We start from the raw sequence: 27,807 nt of genomic DNA, 5'->3' as shown, positions 1-27,807 counted from the left end.
CTGTCAAAAGTACGTTTGTAACGAGAGGGGGAAAAAAAAAAATCACAAACAATAAACGGTGAGCAGGATTTGTGTTTTTGGTAGATTCGTTTCCCTCGTTCCAATTTGCGCTGGAAAATGCGGAAGTGACCTGGCAACCTTGACCCTATTAGCATTAGCATTGTTTTTGTTTTGTTTTACTAACAAAATGAAATATGGAGCCATTTTTCAACCCACCGCTTCATAAGCAGAGGCACCAGTTTGTCATAGACTTTATCGAGAAAAATAAGCCCAAAAAGGTAAACAATGCAGTGAAATGTACGTGGTTTTAACTTTGGCAGCAGGAATTTTTACGGACGCTACAGCTGTGTTAGCTAATTAGCTGTTTACGTTAGTGTCGCAGTTTATTTTTTTGCTTTGATTTTATTGTTGCATGTAAAATAATGTGTTTGTTACTTTGTGATGTTTTCCTCCAGGTGGTGGATCTGGGGTGTTGTGAATGCACTCTCCTGAAAAAGCTCAAGTTTCACCGTGAAATTGAACACCTGGTGGGAGTCGACATCGATGAAGCCATAGTCAAGAGAAAGATGTATGAAGCAACAAAAGAGCAATTTTACAAACTTAATCACTCATTTGAAGTTATCAACCTACTTCACCTTACACACATCTTATCAGTAGGCCTGTTTAAGAAATGATCAAGTGGGGAAACAGTCTGACATGACATGCCTCTACATTGACACATGATTTTGTTTTCTGCAGGCACTCACTGGCCCCCGTCTCCACAGACTACCTGCAGCCTGGTTATGAGCAGCTGTGTGTGGAGCTGTACCAGGGCTCTGTGACGGAGCGAGACGCCCGCCTCCGAGGGTTTGACCTGGCTCTCAGTATAGAGCTGTATGCCACATTTTTATTTGTTTAGCCTTTGTTATAGTGTTCGGGAAAGTCTACAGTTACCATGGAGATCCGCCATCTTTGCAGCTGTTAGCATACATTTCCATTGACTAACATTAGCTAAAAACTGTTTATAAAGTGGAGAAAATAGCCGTGGAACAGCTCCATTAGCTGCTGAGTTACTGCTGGTAAATACATCTAACTCACTGTGGTCTCCAAGTGTTTTAATGTGAACAAAAACTCCAATATTTTAACTTCTAAAATCTCCATTAGTTTACAATGGCTGCTAATCCCATAATGCTTAGCGATATGACGTCACATTCCCGAACTCTATTAGTATAAGGCAGAAGGCGCTGCTGTATCTTTTCTAAAATAACAACCGTAGATCATGCCAGACATTTTACAAAGTGATCAATGAAACTTTAGTTGTTTCATATTCAGTAGAGTGCTCGGTATAAGAAAACTAAAAAACTACTAGTATAAAAAGTAACTGTTCTTTGAAAGTGATATTGAAATTCTATTTGGTTTCACCTTTTTTCCCCCCAAACTAAAGGAATAAACCAAGTACCCCCAGAAGAGAAACACTGGCCTAACATGACCAACTTCATAGGCATTAGACTAACGCTACTGTTTTCTTAAACACTCATAGGGGGGTTATTCACCAGCATTTGTTCATGTGCAAATCGCCCCTCATGCTGATCACAACATGTGCTGAGCGCTGACAGGGGAAGAAAGCCAGTTTCAGCAATATTAATGAATCTCCAGGTGGATGGAAGTCTGTAAACTCCACAGCGGGAGGGCCTTGTAACGCACAAGTTAAAGCACATATTCATTTAGACTCACTGCCGCTGCGGCACACAACTTCCACCTTTTGCTTTGAGCCTCCGCACCCGCCCACCCCGCGGTCAGGTGCCGCTAACTGGGGCAGCTCGGTGCGCTGAACAGAAGGGAAGAGACAGGTATCATGCATTCATCGCTCTGTTTGTTTGCATTCTTCACAAAGCACATGGACCAAACGAGAGAGCGAGTCAGCCCCTCCCCAGACACCTGTTAGGCACCACCAAATGCATAGCTGCACTATGTGGCTAAAATATTAATAGAGCTTGGGGTTACAGTAGACCTTACAATCATTAGATGATAAAAAAGTAAATGAAATGACCTCCTTATAGTATTGTCATTGTAATAATACCTGTTGATTGTCCCACAGTATTGAGCACCTGCCAGTGCCCGATGTGGAGCGTTTCTCTGAAGTCCTTTTCGGGTACATGGCCCCGGTACGAGCCATCATCAGCACCCCAAACTCTGACTTCAACCCTCTGCTGCCCGGGTTGAGAGGCTTCAGACACCCAGACCACAAGTTTGAGTGGACCAGGCAGGAGTTCCAGTCCTGGTGAGAGGCAGGTTGTGTGCTAATGGAGGACTTTAAACAGGTGGAAGTAAAGGCTAAAGCAAGCAAAACCTTTTTTTTTTTTTTACTCTCAGGTTTTGGTCTCTTAACACATAACGTTCACCTGGAAACGATTATGTTTCCAGGTGAACATAATACCTAATCTTCACAATAATGTGTATTTATTGCACTGATTCAATGTCCAGTGTTCTTGTCAGCTCAGTTGAGCGTTGGGGCCCCCTATGCTGTGGATTTCTTCCCCCAGTGCTGCGATATTGCCTCTTACGCTGTGTTTCAACCAACGTCAGGGGGGATTTTCTGTTGTTTTTCCTTTTGGAATCGATACCGTTGGAATAATAATCCCTCATTTGCCCCCGAAACCCCCTACACTGTGAAAAAATCCTCGTGTGAACCCTGATGTTTCTTCATGTGGGAAATTGTAATTTCAAGGGCCATTCTCTCAAAACATCTTCACAGAAGTAGCACCTACAGCAGGGGTCTCCAAGTAAATTTCGCTTTTGCTTTCATTTAGTAGAAACTTAAGCCGCATGGCTAGTTTGCAAACTACAGCTTTATGAAACAGCTGTTGAGATGAAATAACACTAAAGGGAAATGTATGGCTCATTTGGATTTTTTTTTCTCCTTAAACTTTATTTTGTCACTATGTTGTTGTTGTTGTTGTTGTTGGACACTACAGTAGGGGGCGTCATGCGCTTTTGTTTGGCCTGCACTCCAACAATAACTTTAAAGAAGAGAAAAAAACAGCTGTTGGCGATGTCACTTCTCCTTCCCCTGGGTAAGGACAGTTGAATTGTACAAGTAGCTCTGAAGCTCTAGTTCACTAACTGCATAGAGATCTAACAGTCGACCCATGAAAGGTTAAGGAATAGTTGCTAGTGTTTGTGCTTAGAGGCTATAATTTGATGGTTTCGGATGCAGCCTTACTCAGGAATGTGTGCTCTACAAGTCAGAGGCTGGTTTGAATCATCTGGCCCGCGGGCCGCGTGTTGGAGACCCCTGACCTACAGACTCAAAACGTTCCTTTCTTGGATTAAATAATGTTTGGAAGGTATTTTTTTTCTCAGATATTTTTGATGATTTCTGATTCCTAGCTTCATTGATTTCAGTCTAGGAATTGAACACTTAAGTTTCGAATAATAAAAAAAAGCTTTGTCATGAATATTTAGAAAAACAACACAGTCCTTTATTCACATTTTGTTGTCAAATAATATAGACAATTTTGTCGATTTTTAGGAGTAAAATTGCATTTTTATGTAAAACTTCCAATACATTTTCTTCTCATATTTATGCCAGTAAACCACCAGTGAACCACTCACACATTTGTTGAGTTATCGTTGAATCAGAATACTTTGATTTAAAATGATTTGTACTCTCTTCTTTGACTTCTTATTTCCACTTAACCTCAGGAATAATTTGATTGAGAACATTTTTCTATCGAGTAGCGTCTGCACTTCTATTTAAGTACTTTAAGTGCTTTGACTGCCTCTGCAGATAAAATATGTCAGCAAAGAAAGTCACAAGGCCCAAAGTAATTTAACTGTGATTCTGTATACTCTCTCTCTCTGTATGCTCTGTTTCATTCAGGGCTGAGAAGGTGTGCGCAGAGTTTGGCTACGAGGTGGACATTACTGGAGTGGGACAGGTCCCTGATGGGCGCTGGGAGCAGTTTGGCTTCTGCTCTCAGATCGCTGTGTTCCATCGGCTCAAAAGTGGCTGCAACGTGTTTGACCAGAGCCAGGAGGAAACCTCTTACACCCTGGTTAGAAGATGTTAATCAAGAACATGACTCTTTTTTCAAAGAAAGAAAACCCTGAAGAAAAGGGTTTTCAGCAGGGCTGCACAATATACTGACAAATTAGTGTTATACTCACTGGTTCACTGAAACAGAGCAAAGAATCATGGTCTATGCTTTATGTCACTATTCCATGCACTTAGTTGCCTCTACATCGTCTGTAAAGTAGGTTTCTGTTGTGTGTCAGTTGTACAGTGTGAACTACCCGACTCTGAGAGACAACAACGTGCTGCGGCGAGTGCTGGTGAGCGAGGTTTTGTTCTGGGCTGAGAGCATGAAGAGAAGGTGGACGGAGGCCAAGGACACGGAGGAGAGAGGAGAGGGGCTCGTGACCAAACACAGTGCTGGTGAGCATCCAAGGGAAAGTTCTTAAGGCAAAACACTTCACTCCTTTCAGCCATAATTGAAATCACCAATGTCGGAATGATCTTTTACTGAGCTTTTCTACTTCTTATTCTGAACTGTTACTGTGACTGCCTTCCTTTATCTTTTTTTTTGTCACTTTAGAACCACATTTTTGTCAATGTTTGTGGCTTTTTTGTCACTTTTTCATCATATTGTTGTGTTTTTTGTTGTTGTTTGTTCATCCTCATTTTCGTCTCATGTTTGTCACGGTTATGATGCTTTTTTCAAGATTTGGGCAAAGCCAAACTGGAGGAAATATAGTTTGGTCAGGTGGGGGTTAAGAGAATATAAGATTACGAAATTCAAACTGCTCAAAGAACAAAACCAAAATGGATGTAAAATATCAGTCACATCAGGCATAGACATGAGAGCTTTTTGGAGAGGCGCGTGATGTACCAATTGTGTGCAGCTTGTGGAGAAGGGAGCCCCACAGAGGACCAACGGAGAAGTGCTTCTGACAGTGGAGAGGAGTTCGACGTGTGGTGCACAAATAGGATTCGATTCCAAAGCGGTGCTACTACTCGAAGGTAGGCTGAACTCTGTCGCACCTTTATCAAAGTCGCATCCATTGTCCGTGATCAAACCTGTGTGCGTGTCAAGTGTCCAGAGCGTGCCCGTGCCCCTGTCCCTGCTGTGGGTGTCCTGTCCCCGGGTCAGCTCTCTCTGTGGGAGTCTGTCAAACCTGAGACACTACCTCATGGACGAACCACTGGTCAGACTGAGCCCGGACGGATACGCTCTACTGCTGGAACAAGAAGGAGGTTCCTACATTTATATTCGTCTGTGCTGCAGTGTGCCTGATTTCATTCATACAGGTTACGGGAAACTCTAGAATGTAATATAATGGCTCTATTGCATCAAAATTGCACTTTAAGGTTCCAAAAGTATTCTGGAAGCCGTACTAATGTATGATGCAGGACCTTCACTTGTTGTTGGATGTTAATTCTATAATAATGTTGTTTTTCTGTGCTTTCAGATGAAGAAGAGTTTGACCTGGACGACAGTGGCTACGCAGAGGTCGGACTAAACCAAACTCTCAACTCCGCAGCCCTGGAAAACTGGGAAGAAGACTGAGTTATGTTGGAATGTGGACGTATATATATAACACAAAATATTTGAAATGTGGTTTTGTAAATTTGAGTTGTGAAACAAAAAAATTAAAACGTGTGGTAATAATGACGTTTCTGCTCCAACACCTCAACAACAACAAAATCTAAAAATGCAAACATTAGGACTTTAAAAACTGTAAGATCAAGTGTGAATGAAGCGCTGTACCCAATAGGATAAAAGAATATCTAATGGAGTAACCTGACTCTTGAATATGGACTAGCTCTTGTGAGGGTAAAAAAACCGCCACTTTTAATGATGGAACCATTTTATTGAACACATATGTATCTTGAGTACATGGTTGTTAGGGAAGCAGATGTAACAAATCACTGAGTACAGCGCAGGACATCACTCTGACAAATAAAAATAAACGCTACTTCATCATTTTTCATAACAACTTCACAGAAGAGAAGAAGCACCATGTTTGGAACAACATGTTTGGTACCAAGCAGACCATACCTGCTGACGCACAGGTAAATGAACAGTACAAATCAAAACAGAACATAAATATATTTCAGCTGTGTGCGACAAAAAGGATTTGTATTGAGAAGTGTGAGATATCAAAAGGCAAGGCAATATCAAATTAAAACTACTTCAGATGTGAAAGGGCACACATTTAAGCAAATGTTTAATTTCTTCTTTTTTTGGGGCAATTAGGCCCTAATTATTATGAATCAAATCAATTAAAAAACAAACACAAAACGTTAACATTTGGAAAAAGCAATTAAGATGAAAAACCTCATATAGCCTAATTGTAATTCTACCAAATGGCCCTTATACACTGAAATAGAAAAATGAACAAAACCTTCACATAACAAAGAGACAATAAATAAGGACTCGACATTACAGTAAGTTTTCAAAAATGAGTCATCTGGACTAGGTTATTATAAATTGAAAATATATCAGAGGAATGATATATTTTCTCTGATCATAGACTGTTAAAATGAAGAATTGGCTAATTGGTCAAAAAATGAAACACGCCACCATTTGTGACTTGTTCCTTTAGCCATAGGGAAATGGCGACTGGCTTTGGAAGTTCCTTTGTACTCTCCATTGAAACAGTTTTGCCCCTCTTTAAGTCCACGTGTTTGTTATTACTATCCTTTCACTATCTTTATTTTTGCTTTAATCTAAATAATGGAGGTTGCTAGCATACTCGAGCTTCAGCTAGCCTGGGAAGCCTCACTCCTTCAGTCCATTCTTTATTCTTTATCTGTTCCTCTGATGCGAGGAGTTTGACACGAAACTAGTCCCACCTTGTACAATGTTGTTCTTATGCATGGGATAAATGATCACCCAGCAGTGAGCGGGCCATACATTAAAAGATTTTAAATTAATCAGCCCCTATAAAGTAATAAAACAAATGTAAATAGTGCCTTGGTAATGTTTTCATATTTTCTTTCATAGGTTTCCGCTCCCCATAGTGCAAAATGGTCTTGGTCAGTGAATGATAATGACTACTTCTGGTCCTCATGTTAATGTATATTAAAAATAAATCAAGATATAAAAACAGAAAAATAATAATAATAAAATAACGGGAAGCCAAGTATGCTTCACAAAAATATATCAGATGGTGGTGCCATTTTACCATTTTTTATTGTCAAAATAACGTTAGCTTCAAGTCTAAAACATCTACATTTAAGTCTCCGCTGGTGAAGTTTACGTACCCTAATTTGAGATTATTTCTTCAGAGAATACATTTATGAATGATAACACATTTATAGTTGGCTATAATACATTTGGAGGGGAGTCATGTGATGAACCATTCCTCCAGTGAAACACGGAGGTGGATCACTCATGTTTTGGGCATGTGTGAACTTGGTCAAAAGTGATGTCAGGATGAATGCAGCATGTTATTTAAGAACACTGGAGCTGCCTGTGGGACGCTCATGGACGTTCCACCATGACCATGATCCACAGCACAAGGCCAGGTCGACCTCTCATTGCTCCAGCAGAATAAAGTTCTGGAGTGGTCATCTCAGTCTCCTGACCTCAGTATCATGGAGTCACTCTGGGGAGATCTCAAACCTGCACTTCATGCAAGACAACCCAGGAATTTACAGGAACTAGAGTCTTTTTGCCAAAAGAACAGTTTTGCCATCCAAGAAAACAAAGAGGCCCATTCATAACTACCACCAAATAATCCAAGCTGTCATTGATGTTAAAGGGGCGATACACAGTATTAAGAACTGGGGTATGTCCACTTTTGATCAGGGTCACTTTGGTAGTTCATTTTGTTATTATGACTTAAAAAGAGAAAACTTGTTTGACCATAACTGGCTTCACACAACCACTAACTAGGGGTAAAAAAGTTTTTGTGTTATCATTCACATTCTCTGAAAAATGGGGGGGGGGGGATCAAAGGGTATGTAAACTTTTGAGCACAACTGTATTAAGTGTATTTCTGTGTAAAGTTTTTGTTATGCAGTAAGTAATTAGCAAACAGCTGCATGTTCCCTGCCATGCACTGCTTAAATATTTATTTCAACGAGACACGAGCAGCTCATACGGATAAAACTCGGACAGGAGACGTTAGCCTACCCTTGGATGTTTGCAGATTATTGACAAATACTTCCGGAGCACTTTGCTGTTTGACTTTTTGTCAAATATCAGACGACTCCCTAACCTGGCTAACACCATGCTGCTGTGTGCGCTCGAATCATTTGGAACTGCACAACAGCCTGGGGACCATGGCCGAAATTTTCGCATGGATTTGGGAACCAATCACAGAGCGAGGAGGGACGGCAAGATGATGACGCGCTATTCGATATACGGAAACTTGTCGTTTATTTACGGATAAAAAAGAAAACGTTTTTTACGGATCAAACATGACAGCAGCAGACGCAACGCTATTTTTCGATCGAGCTTTAGGCCGTGTTCTAAATAGTTTATCTCAAAAGTTTACAGCGGGTACGTCATACGTCATCGGATACGATGATACGATTGGCTGTGGCTACGTGCAGACGCATGATACTTTTTTTTTTTTTTTTTCGTATCGCCCAATAAACGACTATGGACGATCGTGAACCACACCTCTCCGAGTCTGGTCCCCAGACTAAATATCACTTGTGATTTTAGTCTGGTGTTAGCCAGGCTAACGACTCCCTACTTTTAGAATGTGTCTAACTTATGAATATTGCATTTATGCGTTTTGTTCAGAATGGCAAGCGTGATTCTAAGGCATGAATTTGGTGGGGGGAAAAAATATAAAATATCACCAAATCAGTTAATTAAAGACATCCAAGCCATTGTTGAAACCTATAAGTCGCTAAAATGTTTGTTAGGATGATCTAAACCAAACCACAACCACAGGACATACAGGCCATCATCGAGACTGGTCAAAGCCCCAGGATGAGCCTCAAAACGACTAAAAAAACATCATGTCGTCTACTCTGGATGACTCCTTTTTTGAAAACCTGTTGAAGACTGAGAGCGTGCGCACACACACACACACACACACATGCACACACACACACATACACACACACACACACACACACACATACGCACGCAGACATAACAGGCTGAAATACACATTACACCTTCAAACAATGTTGGTGGCACAAACTCTTGGGACAGATGAGTAGCTGCTGTGTGTACACAGGAAGTGCACAGAAAGACACTGTAGCATGCAGAACATTTAGACTGGAGTTAGTTTGACACTGACGCTTTGTGCAGATAGTGACAGTACAGTTAAGTCCAGCAGGAGGCGCTCTACCTCTACTATGGCTTACAACAAGAATGGAACGGATTCCCTCAGCTTTGTAGCACTCAATGCTCACTTTGGATTAGACAACTTTATTCATATTAGTTCATATAGGTTCAAAATGCATAAATTGTATCTACATTGACCAGCAATAACAATGATTAAAGAATTTCACAAGAGAAATGTGGAAAATGACCATTGTGTATTAAGTATTGACACATGTTTAATTGTAATAAGTATTGCTGAAATTGCTGCTTCTTTTTAATCGAGTAGCACAACTGGCAGCACTGTGCACTGTGCTGTACAGTGTCCAAAACAACAGTATTTGTTTCATAATGTTGCAAAAAAAAAAACGGCTGTTACGGCTGGTCAGTGCTGTATACAATCTGCATTACATTATTCAGTGAGTTAGGAATGACTAAGAAACGTGTATGGACAGCTACTGCGGAGTATTACAGTTTATAGCTCTAGTTAAATATCTGGCTTATCTATTTCGAGTGATATGAACACAGACCAGCTGTTTCAAGAAGCCACTATTTTCTTATTGGCAGTGCAAAAACCTTTGTATATAATCCCAAAGCCACCTGAAGCAAGTTAAGATCAGTTCTAGTCAAAAGAGAATGAGGTCTGGGTGCATTTTGTTCACAATCGTGAGGCATCGTCAGCTTTGGAAATGAGTAAGAACTCTCCATGAAACTTTGCTATTTGTTTGGAGGAGTTTGGAGCCGCATGAATTGAATAGACTGGGCCACTTTTCCTTTAAGTTTATACCATTGGCTCAAAGTTAATCAAAGTATAGTCTTACAATAATCTCCAAAGCTGAACACAAACAAAACAAACTTGTACTTATAACATAACTCTGAAATCTACGATAAATAAAAACAAAAATAATTGGCTTTAATAGCAACAGAAGGGTCAATAAGGATTGATCCTTCACTTGAGTTGTTCACACACAAACCCAGAAAATACTAATTATCTTCTGAAGACTTGTGTTTTATGGAGTTCAACACCCCTGTCCACCGTAAAACTTGCTCCAGTGCAAGTCAGATTCATAAACTATTCTCATTCACTTAAAAAACGAAAACAAATGTGCACTTTAGAAAGTTTCAAAACCAACAAGATCTAACAGCATTTTGCCTTAAGTACTAGCTTTCATTTTAAATAATCGGGCTATAGATACCGGCAACATGTAATAGATAATATTATCTTTTCACTTTTTAAATGTGTTCTGGTGCACAATAATCATATTTAAAGTCAAGTTAAAACCGGGTCCTTATGAATGTCTTGACCCGTACAGCAGATTGACCTCTAGAAGCAAAAAAAACAGCATTTGGAGCAAGCCGATAGCATGTAGCGTGAAGCTATCGCTAGCATTATAGTCAGTATTCCCTGTTGTTTGGGCAAATTTAGGCTGTTGAACCGCATTGTTTATCTGTATCTTTCATAGGTAGAAAATCAATGTGTTGTTTCAGTAATAATGGAGTAATAATGTTCCACTCGAGCCATTTGTGGCCGTTTCCAAAGACGCCGATGAGCTACTTCTAAACCTGGAGCTGGTTCTGAGGTAGGCGGGACTGTTGAGCTTTACAGTTTTATCCAACAGAGAAACTAATGAAGTTGCAGACAACGAAAGGCAAAAAATAAAAATAAAGAAAAGCTCGGCCTGCGCTTGGGAAATTAGACTTTGTTGCCAATATCAGTCCTAATAAATTGTGATTATGCTTCAAAAAACAAATTAGAAAATAAAAGACTAAAAACAACGGATATGAAACTCTGACGGTCACATCAAGTATATCCTCAAAACAAAGTGCAGGGACCGCAGCATATCAGCATCTTATCAGCAGCTTATCGTAGCATTTAGAGCTTTTTTACACAGTCACTGCTACAGAGCGACTCGAGGAATGTATCGAAAAAGTCCTTTCAGTTTCACCTTTGCTTCAGTCTTTTTCTCACCATTTAAATCCTTCACGTTTTTTTTTTTTGTTTTTTTTTTAAACCTTTCTTTACAGTTTTAGGAATGACTTCTTTTAAGTGTGACAGACGTTCTTTTGATTCACAGCTTCCGAAACCTAATCTTTCATGTGCGTCGAGCCACCCACAGTGTAATGACGTGGATGCGGACACCAGGCGGCGCTCTTTGGCCGTTCACAGATTTGGAACACAGTGCTGCAGCGACAGAAAGAAAAACCACCTCCTCTTGGGTGCTGTTAGCGCTTCATGACGACTTGTTCGTACGCTCCGGCGCCGACTCTGAGGGAGATACAAACACAAACACAAAAAGTCAGGACAGGGACTGACCGTGCACCGGACATATATATCTTTACATTGTTTGCTTTAAATTTGCTTATTTACATTTTAGTCCCAGAAGTGGGCAAAGTGCTTGATTTCATTACAGGTCAATTAATACTCCAATTAAAGTATAAGTTGCTCAGTCAATTAGTTGAGTGAAAGTACTAAAGTATTTGCTGTAGATTAGAGAAGAAGGTGTAACTTGGCTTAAATACAGTAGGTGTTGTGAATAATAACTTCAGCTTCGAAAACAGAAATATTGCGCCCAAATTCTCCACCTGTACGGCAACACAATGGGGACAAACCTTCTCTCCTGCCTTGAGTCTGTGGCATTGACACTACAACTGCACAGTGCCCCCTACTGTTCTGGAGTGGGCATCATTAGGCTATAAAATGGGACAAAATATGTTGCAGATATACACTACCGCTCAAAGGTTTGGGGTCACTTAAAATGCCCTTATTTCTGAAAGAAAAGCACTCCTTTTTTAATGAGGGTAACATTAAATTGATCATAAATACAGTCTAGACATTGTTAATGTTGATGATTTTTAATGGAAAACTAATACAGGTGTGTGGAGGCGCATCACTCCAGAGTTCTAGTGGTACATGTGTTAGCTAGTCGTGTTAAAGGGTAATTGATGATCAGAAAACCCTTGTGCTATGATGCTAGCACTGCTAAAAACTGTTGTCAGAATCAGAATCAGAATCGTTTTTTATTGCCATTGCTTGTAAACAGGTTCACAAACTAGGATTTTTTCTTGGTGAGACGTGCAACATTAAACATAAAAAACATATAACACAAAGTTTAGATTAAAAATAAGCTATAAACTTTAAACTGTGCTGATTAGAGAAGCTATAGCAGGGGTTACGTTCTAAAAATAAGCTGTTTCAGGCTTCAGAAGGCATGTGTTTAGCCGAGGCAAGTGGCGCATGTTAGCGTTGTTTATTTCAGCGGAAAAGAGCAGGGAAAGTCGGACCCACTCATGCCCGGCCTGTGTTGCTGTGACTCTGTGGTGTGCGCTGATGTGTTGACGGTCCACAGAGATCCTCTCTGCAGCGAGAGGAGGCTCACTCTGCAACTAGCCAATCAGGACGCAGAACACGATGTGCGTATGGCATTCATACGCTGTAAAAAAGCTGACAAAATTGTCCTAAAAAAATCTGCGAAACAGCGAGGCCGCGAAAGGTTGTGAGGAAGCTGGCCACGAGGGGTTGAAATGGGCAGGCAGACTTAACAAAGTTAGAGTTCTCACCAGACATTTATTGCTCACGCAAACAGAACTTCTGACACACAGATACAAAATGGCACCCTCGTGACTACAGCAGTCAGCTTTTATACCTCCCCTAATGGGAAAGGACCTCCCACCGGTAGGTACCATTCCTAGTTTCCCCCTTCCACATGGTTCAGCCTGAAGTTTTTAAAATGGCCGACATAGACCACGCCCCTTCCTTTCTCCCCACCAGATGGTACAGGTAAATGTCGGAATAACTTAATAAACTACGTTTTAAATGGACAATGTGATATAAATTGAGGGTTATTGTTGGCTGGTGTATATTGCAAACGAAACAAAAAACAAAAAAATAACAAACACACACAATGGGACAAACCCACTTTGTCACAAAGGTGAACCGCGTTATAGCGAGGGACCACTGTATACTAGGGCTGCAGCTAACGATTATTTTGATAATCGATTTATCTACCGATTATTTTCACGATTAATCGATTAATCGCTTGGCTGTGAAAGGTGCATGGAAATTGTATTTTTTCAATTTTTTGACCACATAAAGCTAAAGTGGTGCCGCTTGAGGACATGTTGATGGAGTTAACTTAAAGTAAACATTTGTAGGAGCCTCTTTGTGCTAATTCTGCTTTCTGATTGGACGAGGCAAAGACAGATATTTATGAAATTTACAATGTACAAAACACTGCAGACCCTCACTTTAAAAATAAAGTAGGTTTTCATCCAAAATACATAATTGTCATGTCATTTTTGCTCTACTTTAGTCTGTGTTCACTAGAAAACGATTAATCGATTACTGAAATAGTTGACAACTATTTTAGTAATCGATTAGTTGTCGATTAATCGATTAGTTGTTTCAGCCCTACTGTATACATTCATTTGGTTAATTTGGTTGGGACAGTGCATGTTAATGAGCACACGTGGGACTCATGCATGTAAACACGCCACGCCAGATTGTAGCTTTGGACTCATTAGCATCCGTCGTCCCACACACACACTCTCAAACACACTCTCATTCATTCTGACGTATTGTACATGTTTTTAGTGCTGGGGGAAACCAGAACACTCAGAGGAAACCTACACAGACACGGGGAGAACATGCAAACTCCACACAGAAAGGCCCCGTGCAGGTGGGAATCGAACCCGGGACCTTCCTGCTGTGAAGCACAAGAGCTAACCGCTGTGCTAAATAAGGTATACCTGTAGTGTTCACGTGGGCAGAGATAATTGCCCAGTATAAATGTGCTTCAGACTGACCTGGTGGGCAGGTGATGACCCCCCAGTGCCGTGCTTCCTCCTGGACCCACGAACAGGCGCAGACCCTCCTCTGAAACACACACATCCACATGGGCTTTACTGCAGAGGCCTGTCATAGAGCAGCCAGTTGCTAGGCAATCTAAAAATACTTGTGTATTGACAGCGGCGTGGTTTTTCTGCCTCTGAGCTGCAGGAGACCTTGAACGGGAGAAACAATGCCCTCCAAGTGCACAGTGTGACTCAGGGGAAACACGAGTCCGGACAATGCCGAGTGGACACTACGCAGTATGCTGTGTGTCATTGGCTCGCATAACGTCAGCGCAAATTCATCACACTCATTTAAACCATATGTAAGCCACCAGAATCTGGAAACGTGCGCATTTGGAGACAATATTATCACCTAAAATGAGTCTATGTGGGGATTTGTAATGGTTTCCTGTAAGAAGGGTGATGACTTTGCTTGTCTTTTTTAACTATGGTCCGTCCTTCAACAATCTGTGAATTTTCAAAGATAAATATGCTGTCAATGTGCCCTGCATGAATAAAGAGACTTTTTTTTACTTTAATCCTCCTTCCATGACAACCATAAACCTTAGATAAAAAAAACAAACAAAAGAAAACAATAAACACCTAAAACAATTCAAACCAGTTAGGCTTTATTTCAAATACATTTCAGATGCTTTCATATTTGTATATGTCGCCCTGTAAAACTCACAAAACATAAACTGCCTGGGTACGGACAGGGCTGCACAATATTATTAAAAGCCACGCTGCGGATATTTCCTGAGCAACTTCGTTTAACTATCGTAAAACTAATACACAAGCAGCGAGACCAAAATAGCTTCTAATGATCTGACACCAGTATTGCTAATTTTGCAGTGCGTTACCAAAACAAAGCTTTGGGAAGAAGACCTCACAGATTTAAACCTCATGTTTAGCCAACCGCCATGTAAGAAAAGCAGCAACATCTCATCTTATATCAAAATATCAATAGGGATGATGTCTTGGGAGGATGGGGTCCACATCATGAGTTTCTCTCCTTTTAGGCCCATAGCAGCCAATGATGCAGAGGTATTATTTACGTGACATGGCATTTTCACACCTTCAGGGAGCCTAAAGGGGCCAACCAGCTCTCTCCCCATGACTCTGGCCCAAAACATGACTCCGCCCCCTCCTTACTGACGTCACAGCCTTGTTGGGACATTGTGGCCATTCACCAACCATCCACTACTCCATCCATCTGACCATCCAGGGTTACAGGGCACCGGATTGAAGGTTTATGCAGCTGTTCTCCCAATCTGATGTACAGTATTTGTCTGGCAGAAACTGTCCTCATTGTGCCTTTATCTGCACAAACCCGTGTGTGCTTTGAATCAGCCACAAATCTCTTATCAGTACGATGATCACACTGAATCTTTCATGAAATATCAAAGGTTTTCATACCTAGTCCAAGGCATTCAACTATTTCACGCTTTTCATCAGCAGAGAGATCCTTTTTCTTTCCCATATTGCTTGAGATAGATCAAAGTTGATTAGCATTTATAACCAAGGTTAGCATGTGCGTTAGCTTGTGTGTGTTAGACATTTATAAAGCTGTGTTGCAGATGTCAACTCCTTATAACTGTATTGTAAAGTGACTTCACTTACTGCTGTGATATTTATATTTATTTTACTGCTAGCAATGCATGGGCAGATCAGCTCGGAGAGAGGGGGCGGAGTTAACTGAATCAAAGCGTCTTGTCTTACGGGTTTGCAAAATACCTCCAGAAAATACTTATATTTCTCACAAGAAACAGTGCTCCATAGTGGTAGAGGTACAATATATCATATAAATGCCTATACTTTACTTTGGGATGGCTATAATAGCATGATACTGATCCTTTAAAGTTTTGCCACAATGTGTGAATTTTTGTTAATAATAAATGGAGCTCACTGTTTGAAATGGTTTCTTAAAATACCCCAAAAGTTCCTCTGGTCTTACCCTCTGCGCTGGAGTCCAGTAAGTTCGGCGTGAAGTCCTGGCTCTGGAGGATTTTCTCCACCACGTCGTCAGCGTCCACTCGAGTGTCGTCCATTCGCTTCAACTGAGACTCCATGGAGTCCTGCTTCACGGGGTGTCTGCGGAGACACGGATTTTCAACTCAGGCATGAAAAACATACCTTGACCTTTGTGTGTAACAGACCTTTTTGTGACCTGTATGAGTGGTTAACATGGCGCATTTGCTTTCCATTACGGTGGTCTCTACAACGCTCCAGGACCAACTGTTTTGTAGGTTTTGTGGTGAGAGTTTCCAAAAGCAGTGAAAACCTACCAGAAACTCGAAAAACAATTGATCCTTGAGCGTCCCACCACTGTGATTGAAAGGAAAGGCGTCATGCTGACCACTGGAACACTAGCAGGTCAAATATGCACTCATACATTTTTCTTTTTTGGCCACATAAAAAAAGTACATAATGCACCTTTAATGTCAGTTTAAATCCTACTATATACTTTTTAATGACTTTCTTTTTGACACAATTTATTAATGGCTTGAATTGCTTTTTAATGCCCCGTGGAAATCCTGTGTGTGTAACATTTGTTGGCTGAGCTTGATTAAGAAGGAATGAAAGTGGGACAAAGTTATTTTCTCAACTATTAATAACCACATTGATTATAATAAAATACAGGATTTAAGATAGTAAAACTTCGAAATAACAATGTGTTCTAAAAATGCATAGGGTGGCAAAGCTGCTGTGCCGTCCCGCGTTGTTGCACCCCTCATGATGTCTGACCTGTTGAGGCGCTCGCACGACGATGCACTTCGGACGGGGGACGAGTTGGTGGTGCTGCTTTGCGACGTGTTGGGGTGCTCGGGTAAAACGGGACACGTCCGGGCCTCCCGCTCCTCGCTGGGCTCCGGGATGCTGCCGATCCCCGTGGACGTGCTGCCGATGGAGTGGTTCCTGCGGTGGCTGAACTCCGTTATGCTGGAGGAGCGAGAGTGGCCCGTGCTGTAGCCTGCGCGGGACAACCAGACATGGGGTGAGCGGAGTATGGGGTTGATCACTCCCCATGTTCCTTGGACATAAAAGTGAATGGGGTTTGGCACCAAAATATTGACTATATATTTTAAATCAGTTTTAACAGTTACAATTTAAGCTCTAATAAAGGTCATGTGAGTGAGTTCATGAAATAGCAACAGCGCGGCAGTTAGCATCCATCACAGCAAAATCAGCAAAATGAGTGGCAAGCATTGATATCCATTGATTTGCCACTCAATTTACTGATGTTAAAGGTTCTATATACAATAAACAACAAAAGCAATTACAGTACATAGTTAAAAAAACATATATATATATTTTGATTGCTGGTGTTCGTTTTGTGGCATGTGTCCCAAGAATTACGATGGGATACAAAGAAAAATTCCATTGTTTGTACGTATTTGTATGTGTGTAAAACAGCATTTAATTTACGAAAAAATATTTACTGAAAAATCCACTGACACCCCCCCCCCCCAAAAAAAAAAGGTTTCCACCTGGATTTAACAAACCTTTTCCCTTATCTACATGCCAGATTTCAATATTTCAATATTTCAATATTTCAATATAATAAATCAGGATTGGTGGTGAAAGGTCGTTTCATGGAGCATGAAATATCATTTTTACCCACAGCTTCCACTAGGGCTGGGCGATTTAGGGGAAAAAAATAATCACGATTATTTTCTCCATATTGATCGATCTATATTTTTGATTCAATTTTATTTTTTCATAATAAATCAAATACATCTTGCTGATTCATAAAATTATTCAAGTCTCTTTTAATGCACAAAAGTCTTCCATTGTCTCGTCCAAACTCTCCAAAAAATGGCTGTCGATTACAAAGTCCCTTGACGATTATTGAGATGGACCAAAGTAGAGATAGCTTCCACAGTCCAGTCCAGATCTTAACCCCATTGAGAATCTTTGGGATGTGCTGGAGGAGGATTTGTGCAGTGGTCACACTCTCCCATCATCAATCAAGATCTTGACGAAAAATGAACGCAACACTGGATCGTTTGACATTGCAGAAGCTGAAACAATGTCAAAGTGAAAGATGCTGTAATCAAAGGTCAAGGTCAAATGTATTTATAATGCACATTTACAACAACTCTCGCTGTAGTGCTGTACACAGGCAATACGAAACTTCAACAGAGGTGCTACAATCAAATATTAGACTGTGTTTTTGTGGTGACTTTTTTGTGTTGTTTTCCTCTTGGACAAAATAGTAATAAAAAGAGTCAATTATAAACAGATTTCCCCACTGACCTGCTGATGACATGGTGCATCTTAAAACCACTTCAGACAAAACCAGTGCATTTATGAAAAGGTAATAGACTGCTTACACAACATGAGACCCATTATTCTCATCTAATAAGCCTTTTACATTTGATGCTCCTTGTGTGTTTTCCCTAATGAATCATTTATGATCTCCCTGGCTTTGTAACAACAACAACAACAACAACATCGCTAATGACAAGTGCAGAATCGTAAATAGCCTTCATACAATATTCATATGCCGTGACTGTGAGTGCTTTAATGACCAAGTAGTTTATCGGATAGGCAAGCATGACACTTTCAGTTTCCGAAATCCTTATCAGAGCTCGGTAAAAACAATAACCGTCAAATTACTTCTAATGAAATTGAAGAGAAATGCTAACGCCACAGCTATAGCGCTGAGGAGGATATCGAACCGCGAGCACTTTGTCCATCTTTGATTACGGCCATCTGATCCGACACAAATGGAAACTGGAGCCTCGGTTTTAAAACCCTGCGCTCGATGATACACGCATTAACCTTCCTCCTTTTAGCCCGGCACTTCCCACATTTTCACTTCACAAACGCACCATTCACTCGGAGATAAGAGCTGGACAGAACATTGAATATAGTTTAAAAAAAACGATTGAACTCTTGTTTATTGTAGAGGAATTTTAACACAACTAGTGCGACATATGAAGCGTTTATCCCATTCTTAATCCATAGAGTTTAATCAGACGTCGGTTTGTCCTAAGCAGTTCCAACTCTTCTGACCATTCTCCCAGAGGTCTTGGTTCTCAGTCTCTGCCTGAAGCTCTTCTGTCGGGTTGAGGACAGGACACAGTTGTGGCTGAACAGGAGGGGCTACAGTTGTGAGGAGAACTTCCTGCTCATTTCCTATTAAAATGATCTTAGGCCTTGTAGGAACTGATAAAGTAATCCCACCTCCTGAAAGTGCACATTGTCGTTGTGTCCTTGGGCAAGACACTTCACCCACATTGCCCCCAGTGTCTGCGTACATTGGTGTATGAATGAGAGTATGAATGGGTGAGTGGATCCTTGCTGTAAAGTGCTATGAGTGCCTAATGTAGGTGGAAAAGCGCTTTATAAGTTGAGACCATTTACCATTTAATAACAGACCAAAAACGTAATTCCTCTGTTGTGGCAGTAACATAACAATAATTTACCGGCCGTCGCTAATGTCATAATTGTTACATTATTGGCCTGACAAGATGAAAATCATTCACATGAGTTAACACTTAAAGGGATATTTCAGGATTTTTTACACAAGGCCTCATTTCCTAGTTATCCAGAGTGTTGTTTATTTCTGGAGATATTGTTTTCTTTTAATTCATGCAGTCCTTATATTTGAAGAGTTTAGTGGTGCTAGGCTAGTGCTAGGCTAGTGCATGTCTATGGTAACTAGTAGCCTGACCCCAGCACAGTGCACCTGAGGCAAATCACTTATAACACCAGACTACACACATACATGTCTGACTGAATCATTTTTCAAATGTAACCATTTTGCATTTAAAAGGACTTATATATGAGCAGCATCAGCTTCCTGGTTGTTACTTACGCAGTGGCGGAGTGATCTGCTCGGTTACCGGATCTACAGTAGTTTGTTTACCTGTGGCCGGCATTACTACACGTGGAATTCACAAAGGAGTTTTCTACAAATCAGATATGGCAACGTTTGGAGAGGTTTTTAATGCAGGCTACTAGTTACCATAGACATGCACTAGCCTAGCACTAGCATAGCATCAACAACACTCTGATTAACGAGGAAATGAGGCCCTATGTCAAAAATCATGAAATATCCCTTTAATTCATCATGAACAATTCATTAGTTAAAAGAAACACTAATAACTACCTAACAATTAATAAATGAAGTCTGTGAAGAACAATTCATTATGAGTTAGGCATTAACTGTAGTAGTTAAGTAATTATTAAGTGTTAGTCACACTTAACTAAAGAATTGTTCATGATGAATCAAGTGTTAATCATCATTTATTAAGGCTAAATAAGGTTAGATAGTTATTATAAAATGTTACATGTTTTTGTTTTTTAATCTATAATGTGGCTACAAATAAATACAAATATTTGGTCGAGATCATTTTGCTGTTTCATACTTACTATTGGGGAATTAACTACAACCAACCAACCAACCAACCACTCACTCACGCACCGCATTCATATTAAGGCAATGTGGTGGATGTGACTTGCCCAAGGGCACAGTAACATCATGAAAAAACAACATTAGAGATAAAAAAAACAAAAATAGTAAAATGATAAAAAAGTTGATGAAAACCCACAAAACTACAGGTTTAACAATTAACAATTAAGAGAAAAAAAGCACAAAAACAATGTTTAATCGTTATTGTGTGATTATTTGGTCTCAACGCGTTATCGGCATGTTACATTTTGAAACTGGCCAGATTTATTACATCATCGGTTCCAACAGACCCGTTTAAATCAGCATATTTCCATAAGATCCTGTGGTGAACAGCAAGTTCCTGGCAGATGATCAACTACCACGTGTTCAGAGTTTGCTGTAGGATGTAAATACGTGGCATGTGTCACAGTGTGAGTTATAATACTGCAACACTTCGAGCAGGAGCCAGGGGAAATTGACAGAGAAGATTAAACAAAAAGCAAAACTGGCATGTTTCTGAAGAGCAGACAAGATTGCGACATGACCGAAAGCTCTGCTAAGTGCTACATTCCAAACTAAAACAAAGGCGGATGACATTACCGGAGACTTTGGACTGCTGGCTGGCGTAGCTGGACGTGCGAGAGTGCCCACAGCCTCCCAGGTCGTCAGAAACCACCGGACATTTCCCTTCTCGGCTCTCTGCGGGATCGACAATGTAAACAAAGAAAGAAACATCACGAGCATTAGCATGATCATCGTAGAAACAGCAGTCGCACTTGTCGGCGGCTGAATCAGAATGGAAGTCTCCATAGCAACGGTCCGCGGACAAAAGGATGTGACAAATGGTGAAACAAAAGCTGTCACATTAAACTCAGAGCAGGCTGTGAAGTGTGGCACTGATGTGGGATGAGAGTGACTGACAGGCTGCGCGCACTTCCTGCCTCCAGACGTTCAGACAGAAATTCAGATATTCGATTCGACAACACTTTCAGAAGATTATTATTAAGGACATAAAGCTCAAATCATTCAACATTCAAAAGATCTGCTGATAGAGGGGTTAAAGTGTCCAATGCCTACTGTATTTAGTCATAATGCACAATACAGGAACAATATGAAATCATTCTGACAAGGATTCTATGAGATTGCATTTGTAATCTAAGTTTTAAAATAAAGATTTAGTTTATTTAAAAAATACCATGTAAATGTAATCCTGGAGCCAGTCTTCAAAGAAAATACACTTTAATTTTAGATTTATATATTTATAGGATTTGGGTGACATACACTTCCTGAAAGATGACTCATATACTTCATGAGAGTTTTATTTGTGGCTGCCAGGAAGCGTATAGCTCGTAGATTGCTAAAGGAAGATATGGAGAGTTCACTGTGTCTTGCTGAAATAAAAATATACTTAAAGGCACAGTGCGTAACATTTTGGACAATACTGTGCCATCAATACAGAACATGCTCCTAATACGAAGCTCAACAAATGCTATTACTGCAGAGGGTCATCACAGAATGGATTTGGATGAGGACCTGTTTAAATCTCATATTCAAACTCTCCTTGGGGTCTGGAGCGGTTTGCAAACTAGACCGGTTTGGGGGGAAAGGGGAGGGGGGGAATGTCACCTCTCTGATTGGTCAGGACTGTGACAGGAAATAGTCGCCTTGCATATTTTTCAAAGTTAGCTTTCTCTTCTCAAATTTAAAGCAGGCTCTATCATGACTTGTTCACAGATCTTCACTTCTGTATGAGCGTCTAAAAGTGACACATGGCACACATGATTTTTATTTTCACTTCTGTATGATTGAGCCGAGAGGCCGATGAGATCTGGGCTATTTTAAAGTCCGTTTTATAAATGAGGATAGGAAAACATTCACATGTGATTTTTCCTATCGCTGTTCAATATAAAGGGCATAATATAGAATAATTACATAGTATTGTTTTGTTGAAATGTTGCATATACAAGGGTGCTTTGAGCACAGTGATATCAGGCTGTGGTTGTTGCCACATGAATATAAATGACCTTGGCCACTCCCATAACGACCCTGACCACTTTACCCTTGAAACTTGAAACACAAACTTGCGGCACTGCCTCTCCCTAAATGAACCGGTCTGAAGTGAACCAAACTGGTCTAGTGCTGTCGAAATGGGCCGTACCCACTCCCGGTAAAGTTACAGTCATGTCTCAGGGGAGGTGAGCCGCTCACAGCGAAGGCTCATGTTTGTTTGAGGGATTTTTCGATGATGAAAATATCCGTCATAAAATAAATGCTTGTATTTCAATTTTATTTATTAGGTCAAATTCAAAGCGGTGTGGCTTTAAACAGTAATATTGTAGCATACATGTTATATTATATACGCATGCCCAGTAGGAAAAGTCAGTTCAGCCTTGAAGCCAAAGGCATTAATGTCACACTGACAAATACCAGCTGAACTCATGTTTATGAAGCACACTCTACTTGACGTTAATTTAATTATTAATTATAATTTTAACTTATTTTATCTTTTTTATCATTTACATTAAAATGTGGACAGTGGTCAATACACAGCAACATCGAAAAAATTGTAGCCTTTGCGATTTGCCAATTGCGACAATTTCCAAACTGCAATGTTGATTGGACAGCGGTCACTATCTTTATCTAGATGTTTTTGCCAAAAGGCCTGAACAGTTGGCGTTTCTGAGTCAGACACACGGACCACACGCAGGGAGAACACAAGCATCTTTAACTGTGGCACAGCCCCCACCGCGCTCACACACGGCTCTATTTTTATCCACTCACTACCCAGGGGTCACAGCTGATTGTGGCTAACCTAAAGAGAGAGTGACTTTAAATTATACATGAAAGAGCTCCGGCTTCCAGCAGGCCTTAAACGCCACGCGGTGCATTCACACATCAGCAGGCAGCACGTGGATTAGAATGCATGAAGTGAAGCTATAAAACACGGCTGCAGAGGGGAAAACATGTATAATAGATTCATTTCATCCACTGAGAAATGATATATGCTTGGTGTCAATTTTGAGGACTGTTCGGATGATCATTTTTAAACTTTTCTAAACTGCCAAAGCCGTTGTCCATGTCTATTAAAACATGATGAGATGTGAGGCATATATCTGGTTTAAAGGCTCTGTACACAATATTTTCCCATTTTGAAACTAGCCAGTTTAAGGTGTTCGATTCCAACGTCTGCGGACACTTAGCAAGTCGGCCAGTCCGGGAGACTTTTCAGGGTGCGTTAGCCTGCTCAATATAATTTCCCTATAGCCGTTAGCATTAGCCACCAATCATTGCAAATTATGAACAATCCAGATGTTTTCAGCTGTCGTCATCGGCCACAGTAAGGTTAAAGCCAAGTTATAATCACTACTGAATATACTTTTGATAGTTTACTTTAGATACAAACAAGCTTTTAAAAGTGGCCTCTGCCCTAAACACTAACTCAAATTCAGTGAAGTTTCTGCTTTTCTGGGGTCCGATACACATCCAGTGGCCACTAAACTTCATCTTCATGAGATGTTAATGATAAAGAAACCACAGAACTTCTATAAATGCCATGAAAAGGACAAAACATACTAGAGGTCGAACGATATGGGATTTTCTAAGGCCGATGCCGATATGCACAGCCGATATTTTTGGCCGATTTTTCCAAATGTCTATAATCTTGTGTATGATGCTCTTAAACTGTAAAATGTGTCAGTGTTGAACTGTAACAGCAGGGGGCGCTTTATTGGGCCACAGGGCTGATATATATCTATATATCGCTTATGATTCCGAAACTATAAGCTAAAGTCTGCAACATTAAAATATATAAATAACAATCCAAGGTGTACAACCCTGTGACCCTGTGATATTCACCGCGATGTTTCTGCCCTGAGGCCCAGTTTGTGGGAGGGCTCGTATTAAGGCTCTAACCGGGCACGTTCCAATGCAAAAAACAGGGAGTCTCTACCACTTTCAGTTCCAGATATATAGGCCGATATTGTAAAATACTAAAATATCACCCTCTAAAACAGGGGTGTCAAACTCATTTTGGGTCGCAGGCTGAAATTCAGCTCCCACGGCGGATCACGGGTCGGATATAATACAGAAAATGTTTCCAGTAGATGAATATTAATAAACTGTGATTTGGTCAAAGCCCCAACTTGACTGTAGCTTCATTAACGGCTTACACTTGTATTGCACTTTACAAGCCTGTGTCACAAGTTCCTCAAAGTACCACATAGTTGTCATTATTCATATCCTCCACACTCTGTGGTGGTAAGTTGTTATTGAAGCCACAGCCGCCCTGGGGCAGACTGTCCATTTACCACGTGGCTATATAATGTGTTGTTCATATCCTGAGCTCTCATTATGTCAGTGCCCTCTGCTGGACACGTGTGGAACTCTATCCTTTTTCTAAAATTAATGCCCCCTAGTGGCTACAATGAACATTGTGGTTTTTCTGCAAAAGTTCATAACTCCGCAAAGGAATGGGCTAGAGAGTTGTTGTTTTTTAACATACTCTGGAATGTACAATCCACAGGGCAGGGGCTGGATTAAATCATCTCTAATTCGTTAGTATTGAGACTGTCTTTCATATTCATTTGTATGGGGATAGAGCGTTCAATTTAAATCAAGTCTGGGATTCAACGGCTAACAAGATATGTGCATTTGATGCAACAGGCTCAGAAAGCTAAAGGCATTTCTGTGATTTCTACGATCCAAACTCCTTCCTAAATTTCCCAACATATTCCTAACACCCAGATTCTTTGCGGATACACTAATAAGAACACGTGTCATTGTCGTTTAGCAGGCTAATTGGCTTTAGCATCAGCACTTCTTCTTAGGCTAGGCATGAGATGATAAAAAACAAACTGTGATTTGATCTTCTGATTTGGAAAGATTGTCATATCCTGATTCAGTGTTTTTTGTTTAATGCAGCTCTATGCTCAAATGCAGACGGTTCTCCCCACTCACTGCTCCTGTTTAGTGAGTGAGGGACCGCAGGGAAGTGTAACTCCTCAGAAGAACAGATGGCTTCAGATCAGACATCTCACACTCACCAAATGTGAGGTAACATCTCTCACCTGAGGATTTCTGGGAGTCTCCGCCTCTTCTCTCCTCCAGCAACCCCTCTCCATCGCTCTGAAGGCCCACAACTGTAGCCGTCGAGGGAGGCCTGGGCACATAGGCGAGAAACTGTCAACTCAAACATATATGACCTTTCAACAAAGGCTTAGGCGCTCAATACAATCCGCCTTTGAATGTTGCATAAAATCGATGAAGCCGTGACCCTGTTTATTATAAAAAGTATAAAAGAGCGGTGTTTGTGTGGGCTGCGGACTGTGGCTATTTATAGATCAAGTAAAATGAATCAGTTTTTGGCAGAAATACCCAGGCCACAGACAGTGAATCATAACTGGGTCACACTCAGCCTCAGAGTAGACCTACTTTTTGTCTTACATGGATTTAGCATAAAGCTTTTTCCACTCTTTTTGTAAAGCCTCTGCGAGTCTGAAGCCCGGGACACACAAGAAAGGTTTTAGCCTGATTTAAGTCCCTGATTTGTGTTTGATAGAGTTTGGGGAGGTGTGGCCCCAGTAGCGCTCCCTCCAGTTAATATCATGTCCTGTTGTACTTGTGCTCAGTAACAAACCACCACACATTACTTTGTATGAATGTAATTTGTATCTGTAATTTTGCCTCTTGGCCAGAATACTCTTGAAAAAGAGACTTCTAATCTCAGTGAGTTAAATTCGTCATTACTTCATTAACACACAGGTCGAACTTCTCCTGTTTCACTGTCACTCACATCATGTGTTCTGCACTCCACAGAGGCATGATGATCCATGCTCTCAGTTTGGAAAGGACGTCTCCTGCTCACGGTTCATGTGCGGGACATGCATCCCACTGCTGTCGCCACCACACCGTGCCGTGAGCTTATCGTGGGCCTGACGCATTTTAGTTTCTACCCGGCTTTGTCTTACTTCCCTAATACATGCAAATAAAGATAATCCATAGAGCTGTGTTGTGTTCAAACTGATCTGTCAGTATTTGCGGTAGTGAAGAGGTCAGGGGAAAGTAGGTCCAGGGCTGGGGTGTGAGGAGCACGGAGTAGAAGAGCAAATGTTTTTCCCAACTTCAGAAATCTTGTAAAATAATATTGTGCAAACAGGCAACGAGGTCAAAGTTGAATCATTTTTACATTTAACATCCACTTACGTTTTAAAACAGGGATCTCCAGACATAAGTTGTGTGCCAATGATCACCTGCAGACAAACAAATAAATACATTTATTGTTACACAGCATTTGAGCTTTGGCCGAATAAACAGAAGAAAATAGAAAGAGGACAGTGAGTAGTTGAGGTCAAATAACCTGTCGAGAAGCACAGCATTAACAAGCTTTGAGCAACAAAGAAAGCATTGGTGTGTTGGAACCTGGACACTGGCACTCTGCCGGCAGGCCATGGATAAGAAACAAATGAACCGCGGCAAACACAAGGCAGCTGTATGCGTCTGTCAGAGAGGAATGGTGTCAGTCTGAGCACAGCTGGGGTCAGACAGGCAGCTTATAGTCCAGAGCATTCACTATTCATACGATTGTTTTCTGTAGACTACACTGGAACAGGCGGCAGATTTTAGAGTTTACTTTGTACGCAAAACAGACAAAAAAGTACTTTAGGAAAAAACAAATAAAAAACATCCTTAATATCAGCTTCTTCGAATGTTTGAGTATACAATTTATGTCATTTTCACCATTACACCACTTTAACATCGACAATTACCAAAATATCCACCTATAATCAGGGCTGAACAGTTTTAGGAAATGTTTCTAATTACCATTTTTTTCTGACAAGAACTGAGAGCCATTAAGTATATGATATATATTTACTAGAGACATTTTAATATATATAAGTATAAGGTATTATATTTTTTTATGTTTTTTATATTGTTGAGGACGCAATGTAATTTATGTCACGCTCATGTCCATCAGAGTAGCATAAACACTGACTGCAGAACACAAGGACCGGTGTTTAAAAAGTAAAATGAAATAAAGGATGTAAACTGCTTGAGTAGATCATATTTGCAAGGAAATTAGTATGTGGTAAAAAAATGAAAAGAATAAAATCACTGAATGAATCTTCCCAATAGGTGTAAGGCTGAGATGTTGAAGTAATTTATCCATTGTCATTTATATCGTCAAATATATCGTTATCATGATATTTCTTTTTTTATATCACGGTATAGATTTTAGGCCACATCGCTCTGCCCTAGTTCAGACAATGTATCACAATGTATCGCAAAACATTAAATACAAACCAGTCA

General features: G+C 40.5%; 3 protein-coding genes across 3 annotated transcripts in view; 1 reads left to right on the top strand and 2 right to left on the bottom strand.

Annotated features, from left to right (window-relative positions):
• Window positions 1-27,807, bottom strand: part of LOC306977348 (E3 ubiquitin-protein ligase RNF14-like) — a 324,872-nt gene that overhangs the window by 9,772 nt on the left and 287,293 nt on the right. The gene's annotated exons all lie outside the window — the stretch shown is intronic.
• On the top strand, window positions 192-5,631 carry henmt1 (HEN methyltransferase 1). The gene is made up of 9 exons (XM_079574560.1): window positions 192-278; window positions 456-568; window positions 739-873; window positions 2,078-2,260; window positions 3,863-4,037; window positions 4,258-4,417; window positions 4,885-5,002; window positions 5,076-5,254; window positions 5,461-5,631. The coding sequence occupies exons 1-9, from the start codon at window positions 195-197 to the stop codon at window positions 5,547-5,549; spliced, it is 1,236 nt and encodes a 411-aa protein (XP_079430686.1). The 5' UTR covers window positions 192-194; the 3' UTR covers window positions 5,550-5,631.
• The window catches only part of fam102bb (family with sequence similarity 102 member Bb), a 30,762-nt gene continuing 13,964 nt past the window's right edge, over window positions 11,010-27,807 (bottom strand). The window contains exons 5-11 of the mRNA XM_079575654.1: window positions 26,704-26,750; window positions 25,569-25,660; window positions 21,103-21,201; window positions 16,848-17,073; window positions 16,057-16,193; window positions 14,076-14,145; window positions 11,010-11,538 (exon numbers count right to left, since the gene is read on the bottom strand). Coding sequence (XP_079431780.1) covers window positions 11,496-11,538; window positions 14,076-14,145; window positions 16,057-16,193; window positions 16,848-17,073; window positions 21,103-21,201; window positions 25,569-25,660; window positions 26,704-26,750 — 714 coding nt within the window. The 3' untranslated portion in view covers window positions 11,010-11,495. The remainder of the gene's footprint in view (window positions 11,539-14,075; window positions 14,146-16,056; window positions 16,194-16,847; window positions 17,074-21,102; window positions 21,202-25,568; window positions 25,661-26,703; window positions 26,751-27,807) is intronic.

The sequence above is a fragment of the Gobius niger genome, assembly GCF_951799975.1.
Source record: "Gobius niger genome assembly, chromosome: 17".
Taxonomy (NCBI): Eukaryota; Metazoa; Chordata; class Actinopteri; order Gobiiformes; family Gobiidae; genus Gobius; species Gobius niger.
This window is presented reverse-complemented; position numbering and strand designations above follow the sequence as displayed.

Coding starts and splice junctions, on each gene's coding strand:
- henmt1 (XM_079574560.1), top strand. CDS start 195: ATGGAGCCATTTTTCAACCCACCGCTTCATAAGCAGAGGCACCAGTTT. Junction 569..738: donor GCCATAGTCAAGAGAAAGAT/GTATGAAGCAAC, acceptor TGTTTTCTGCAG/GCACTCACTGGCCCCCGTCT. Junction 2,261..3,862: donor AGGCAGGAGTTCCAGTCCTG/GTGAGAGGCAGG, acceptor TGTTTCATTCAG/GGCTGAGAAGGTGTGCGCAG.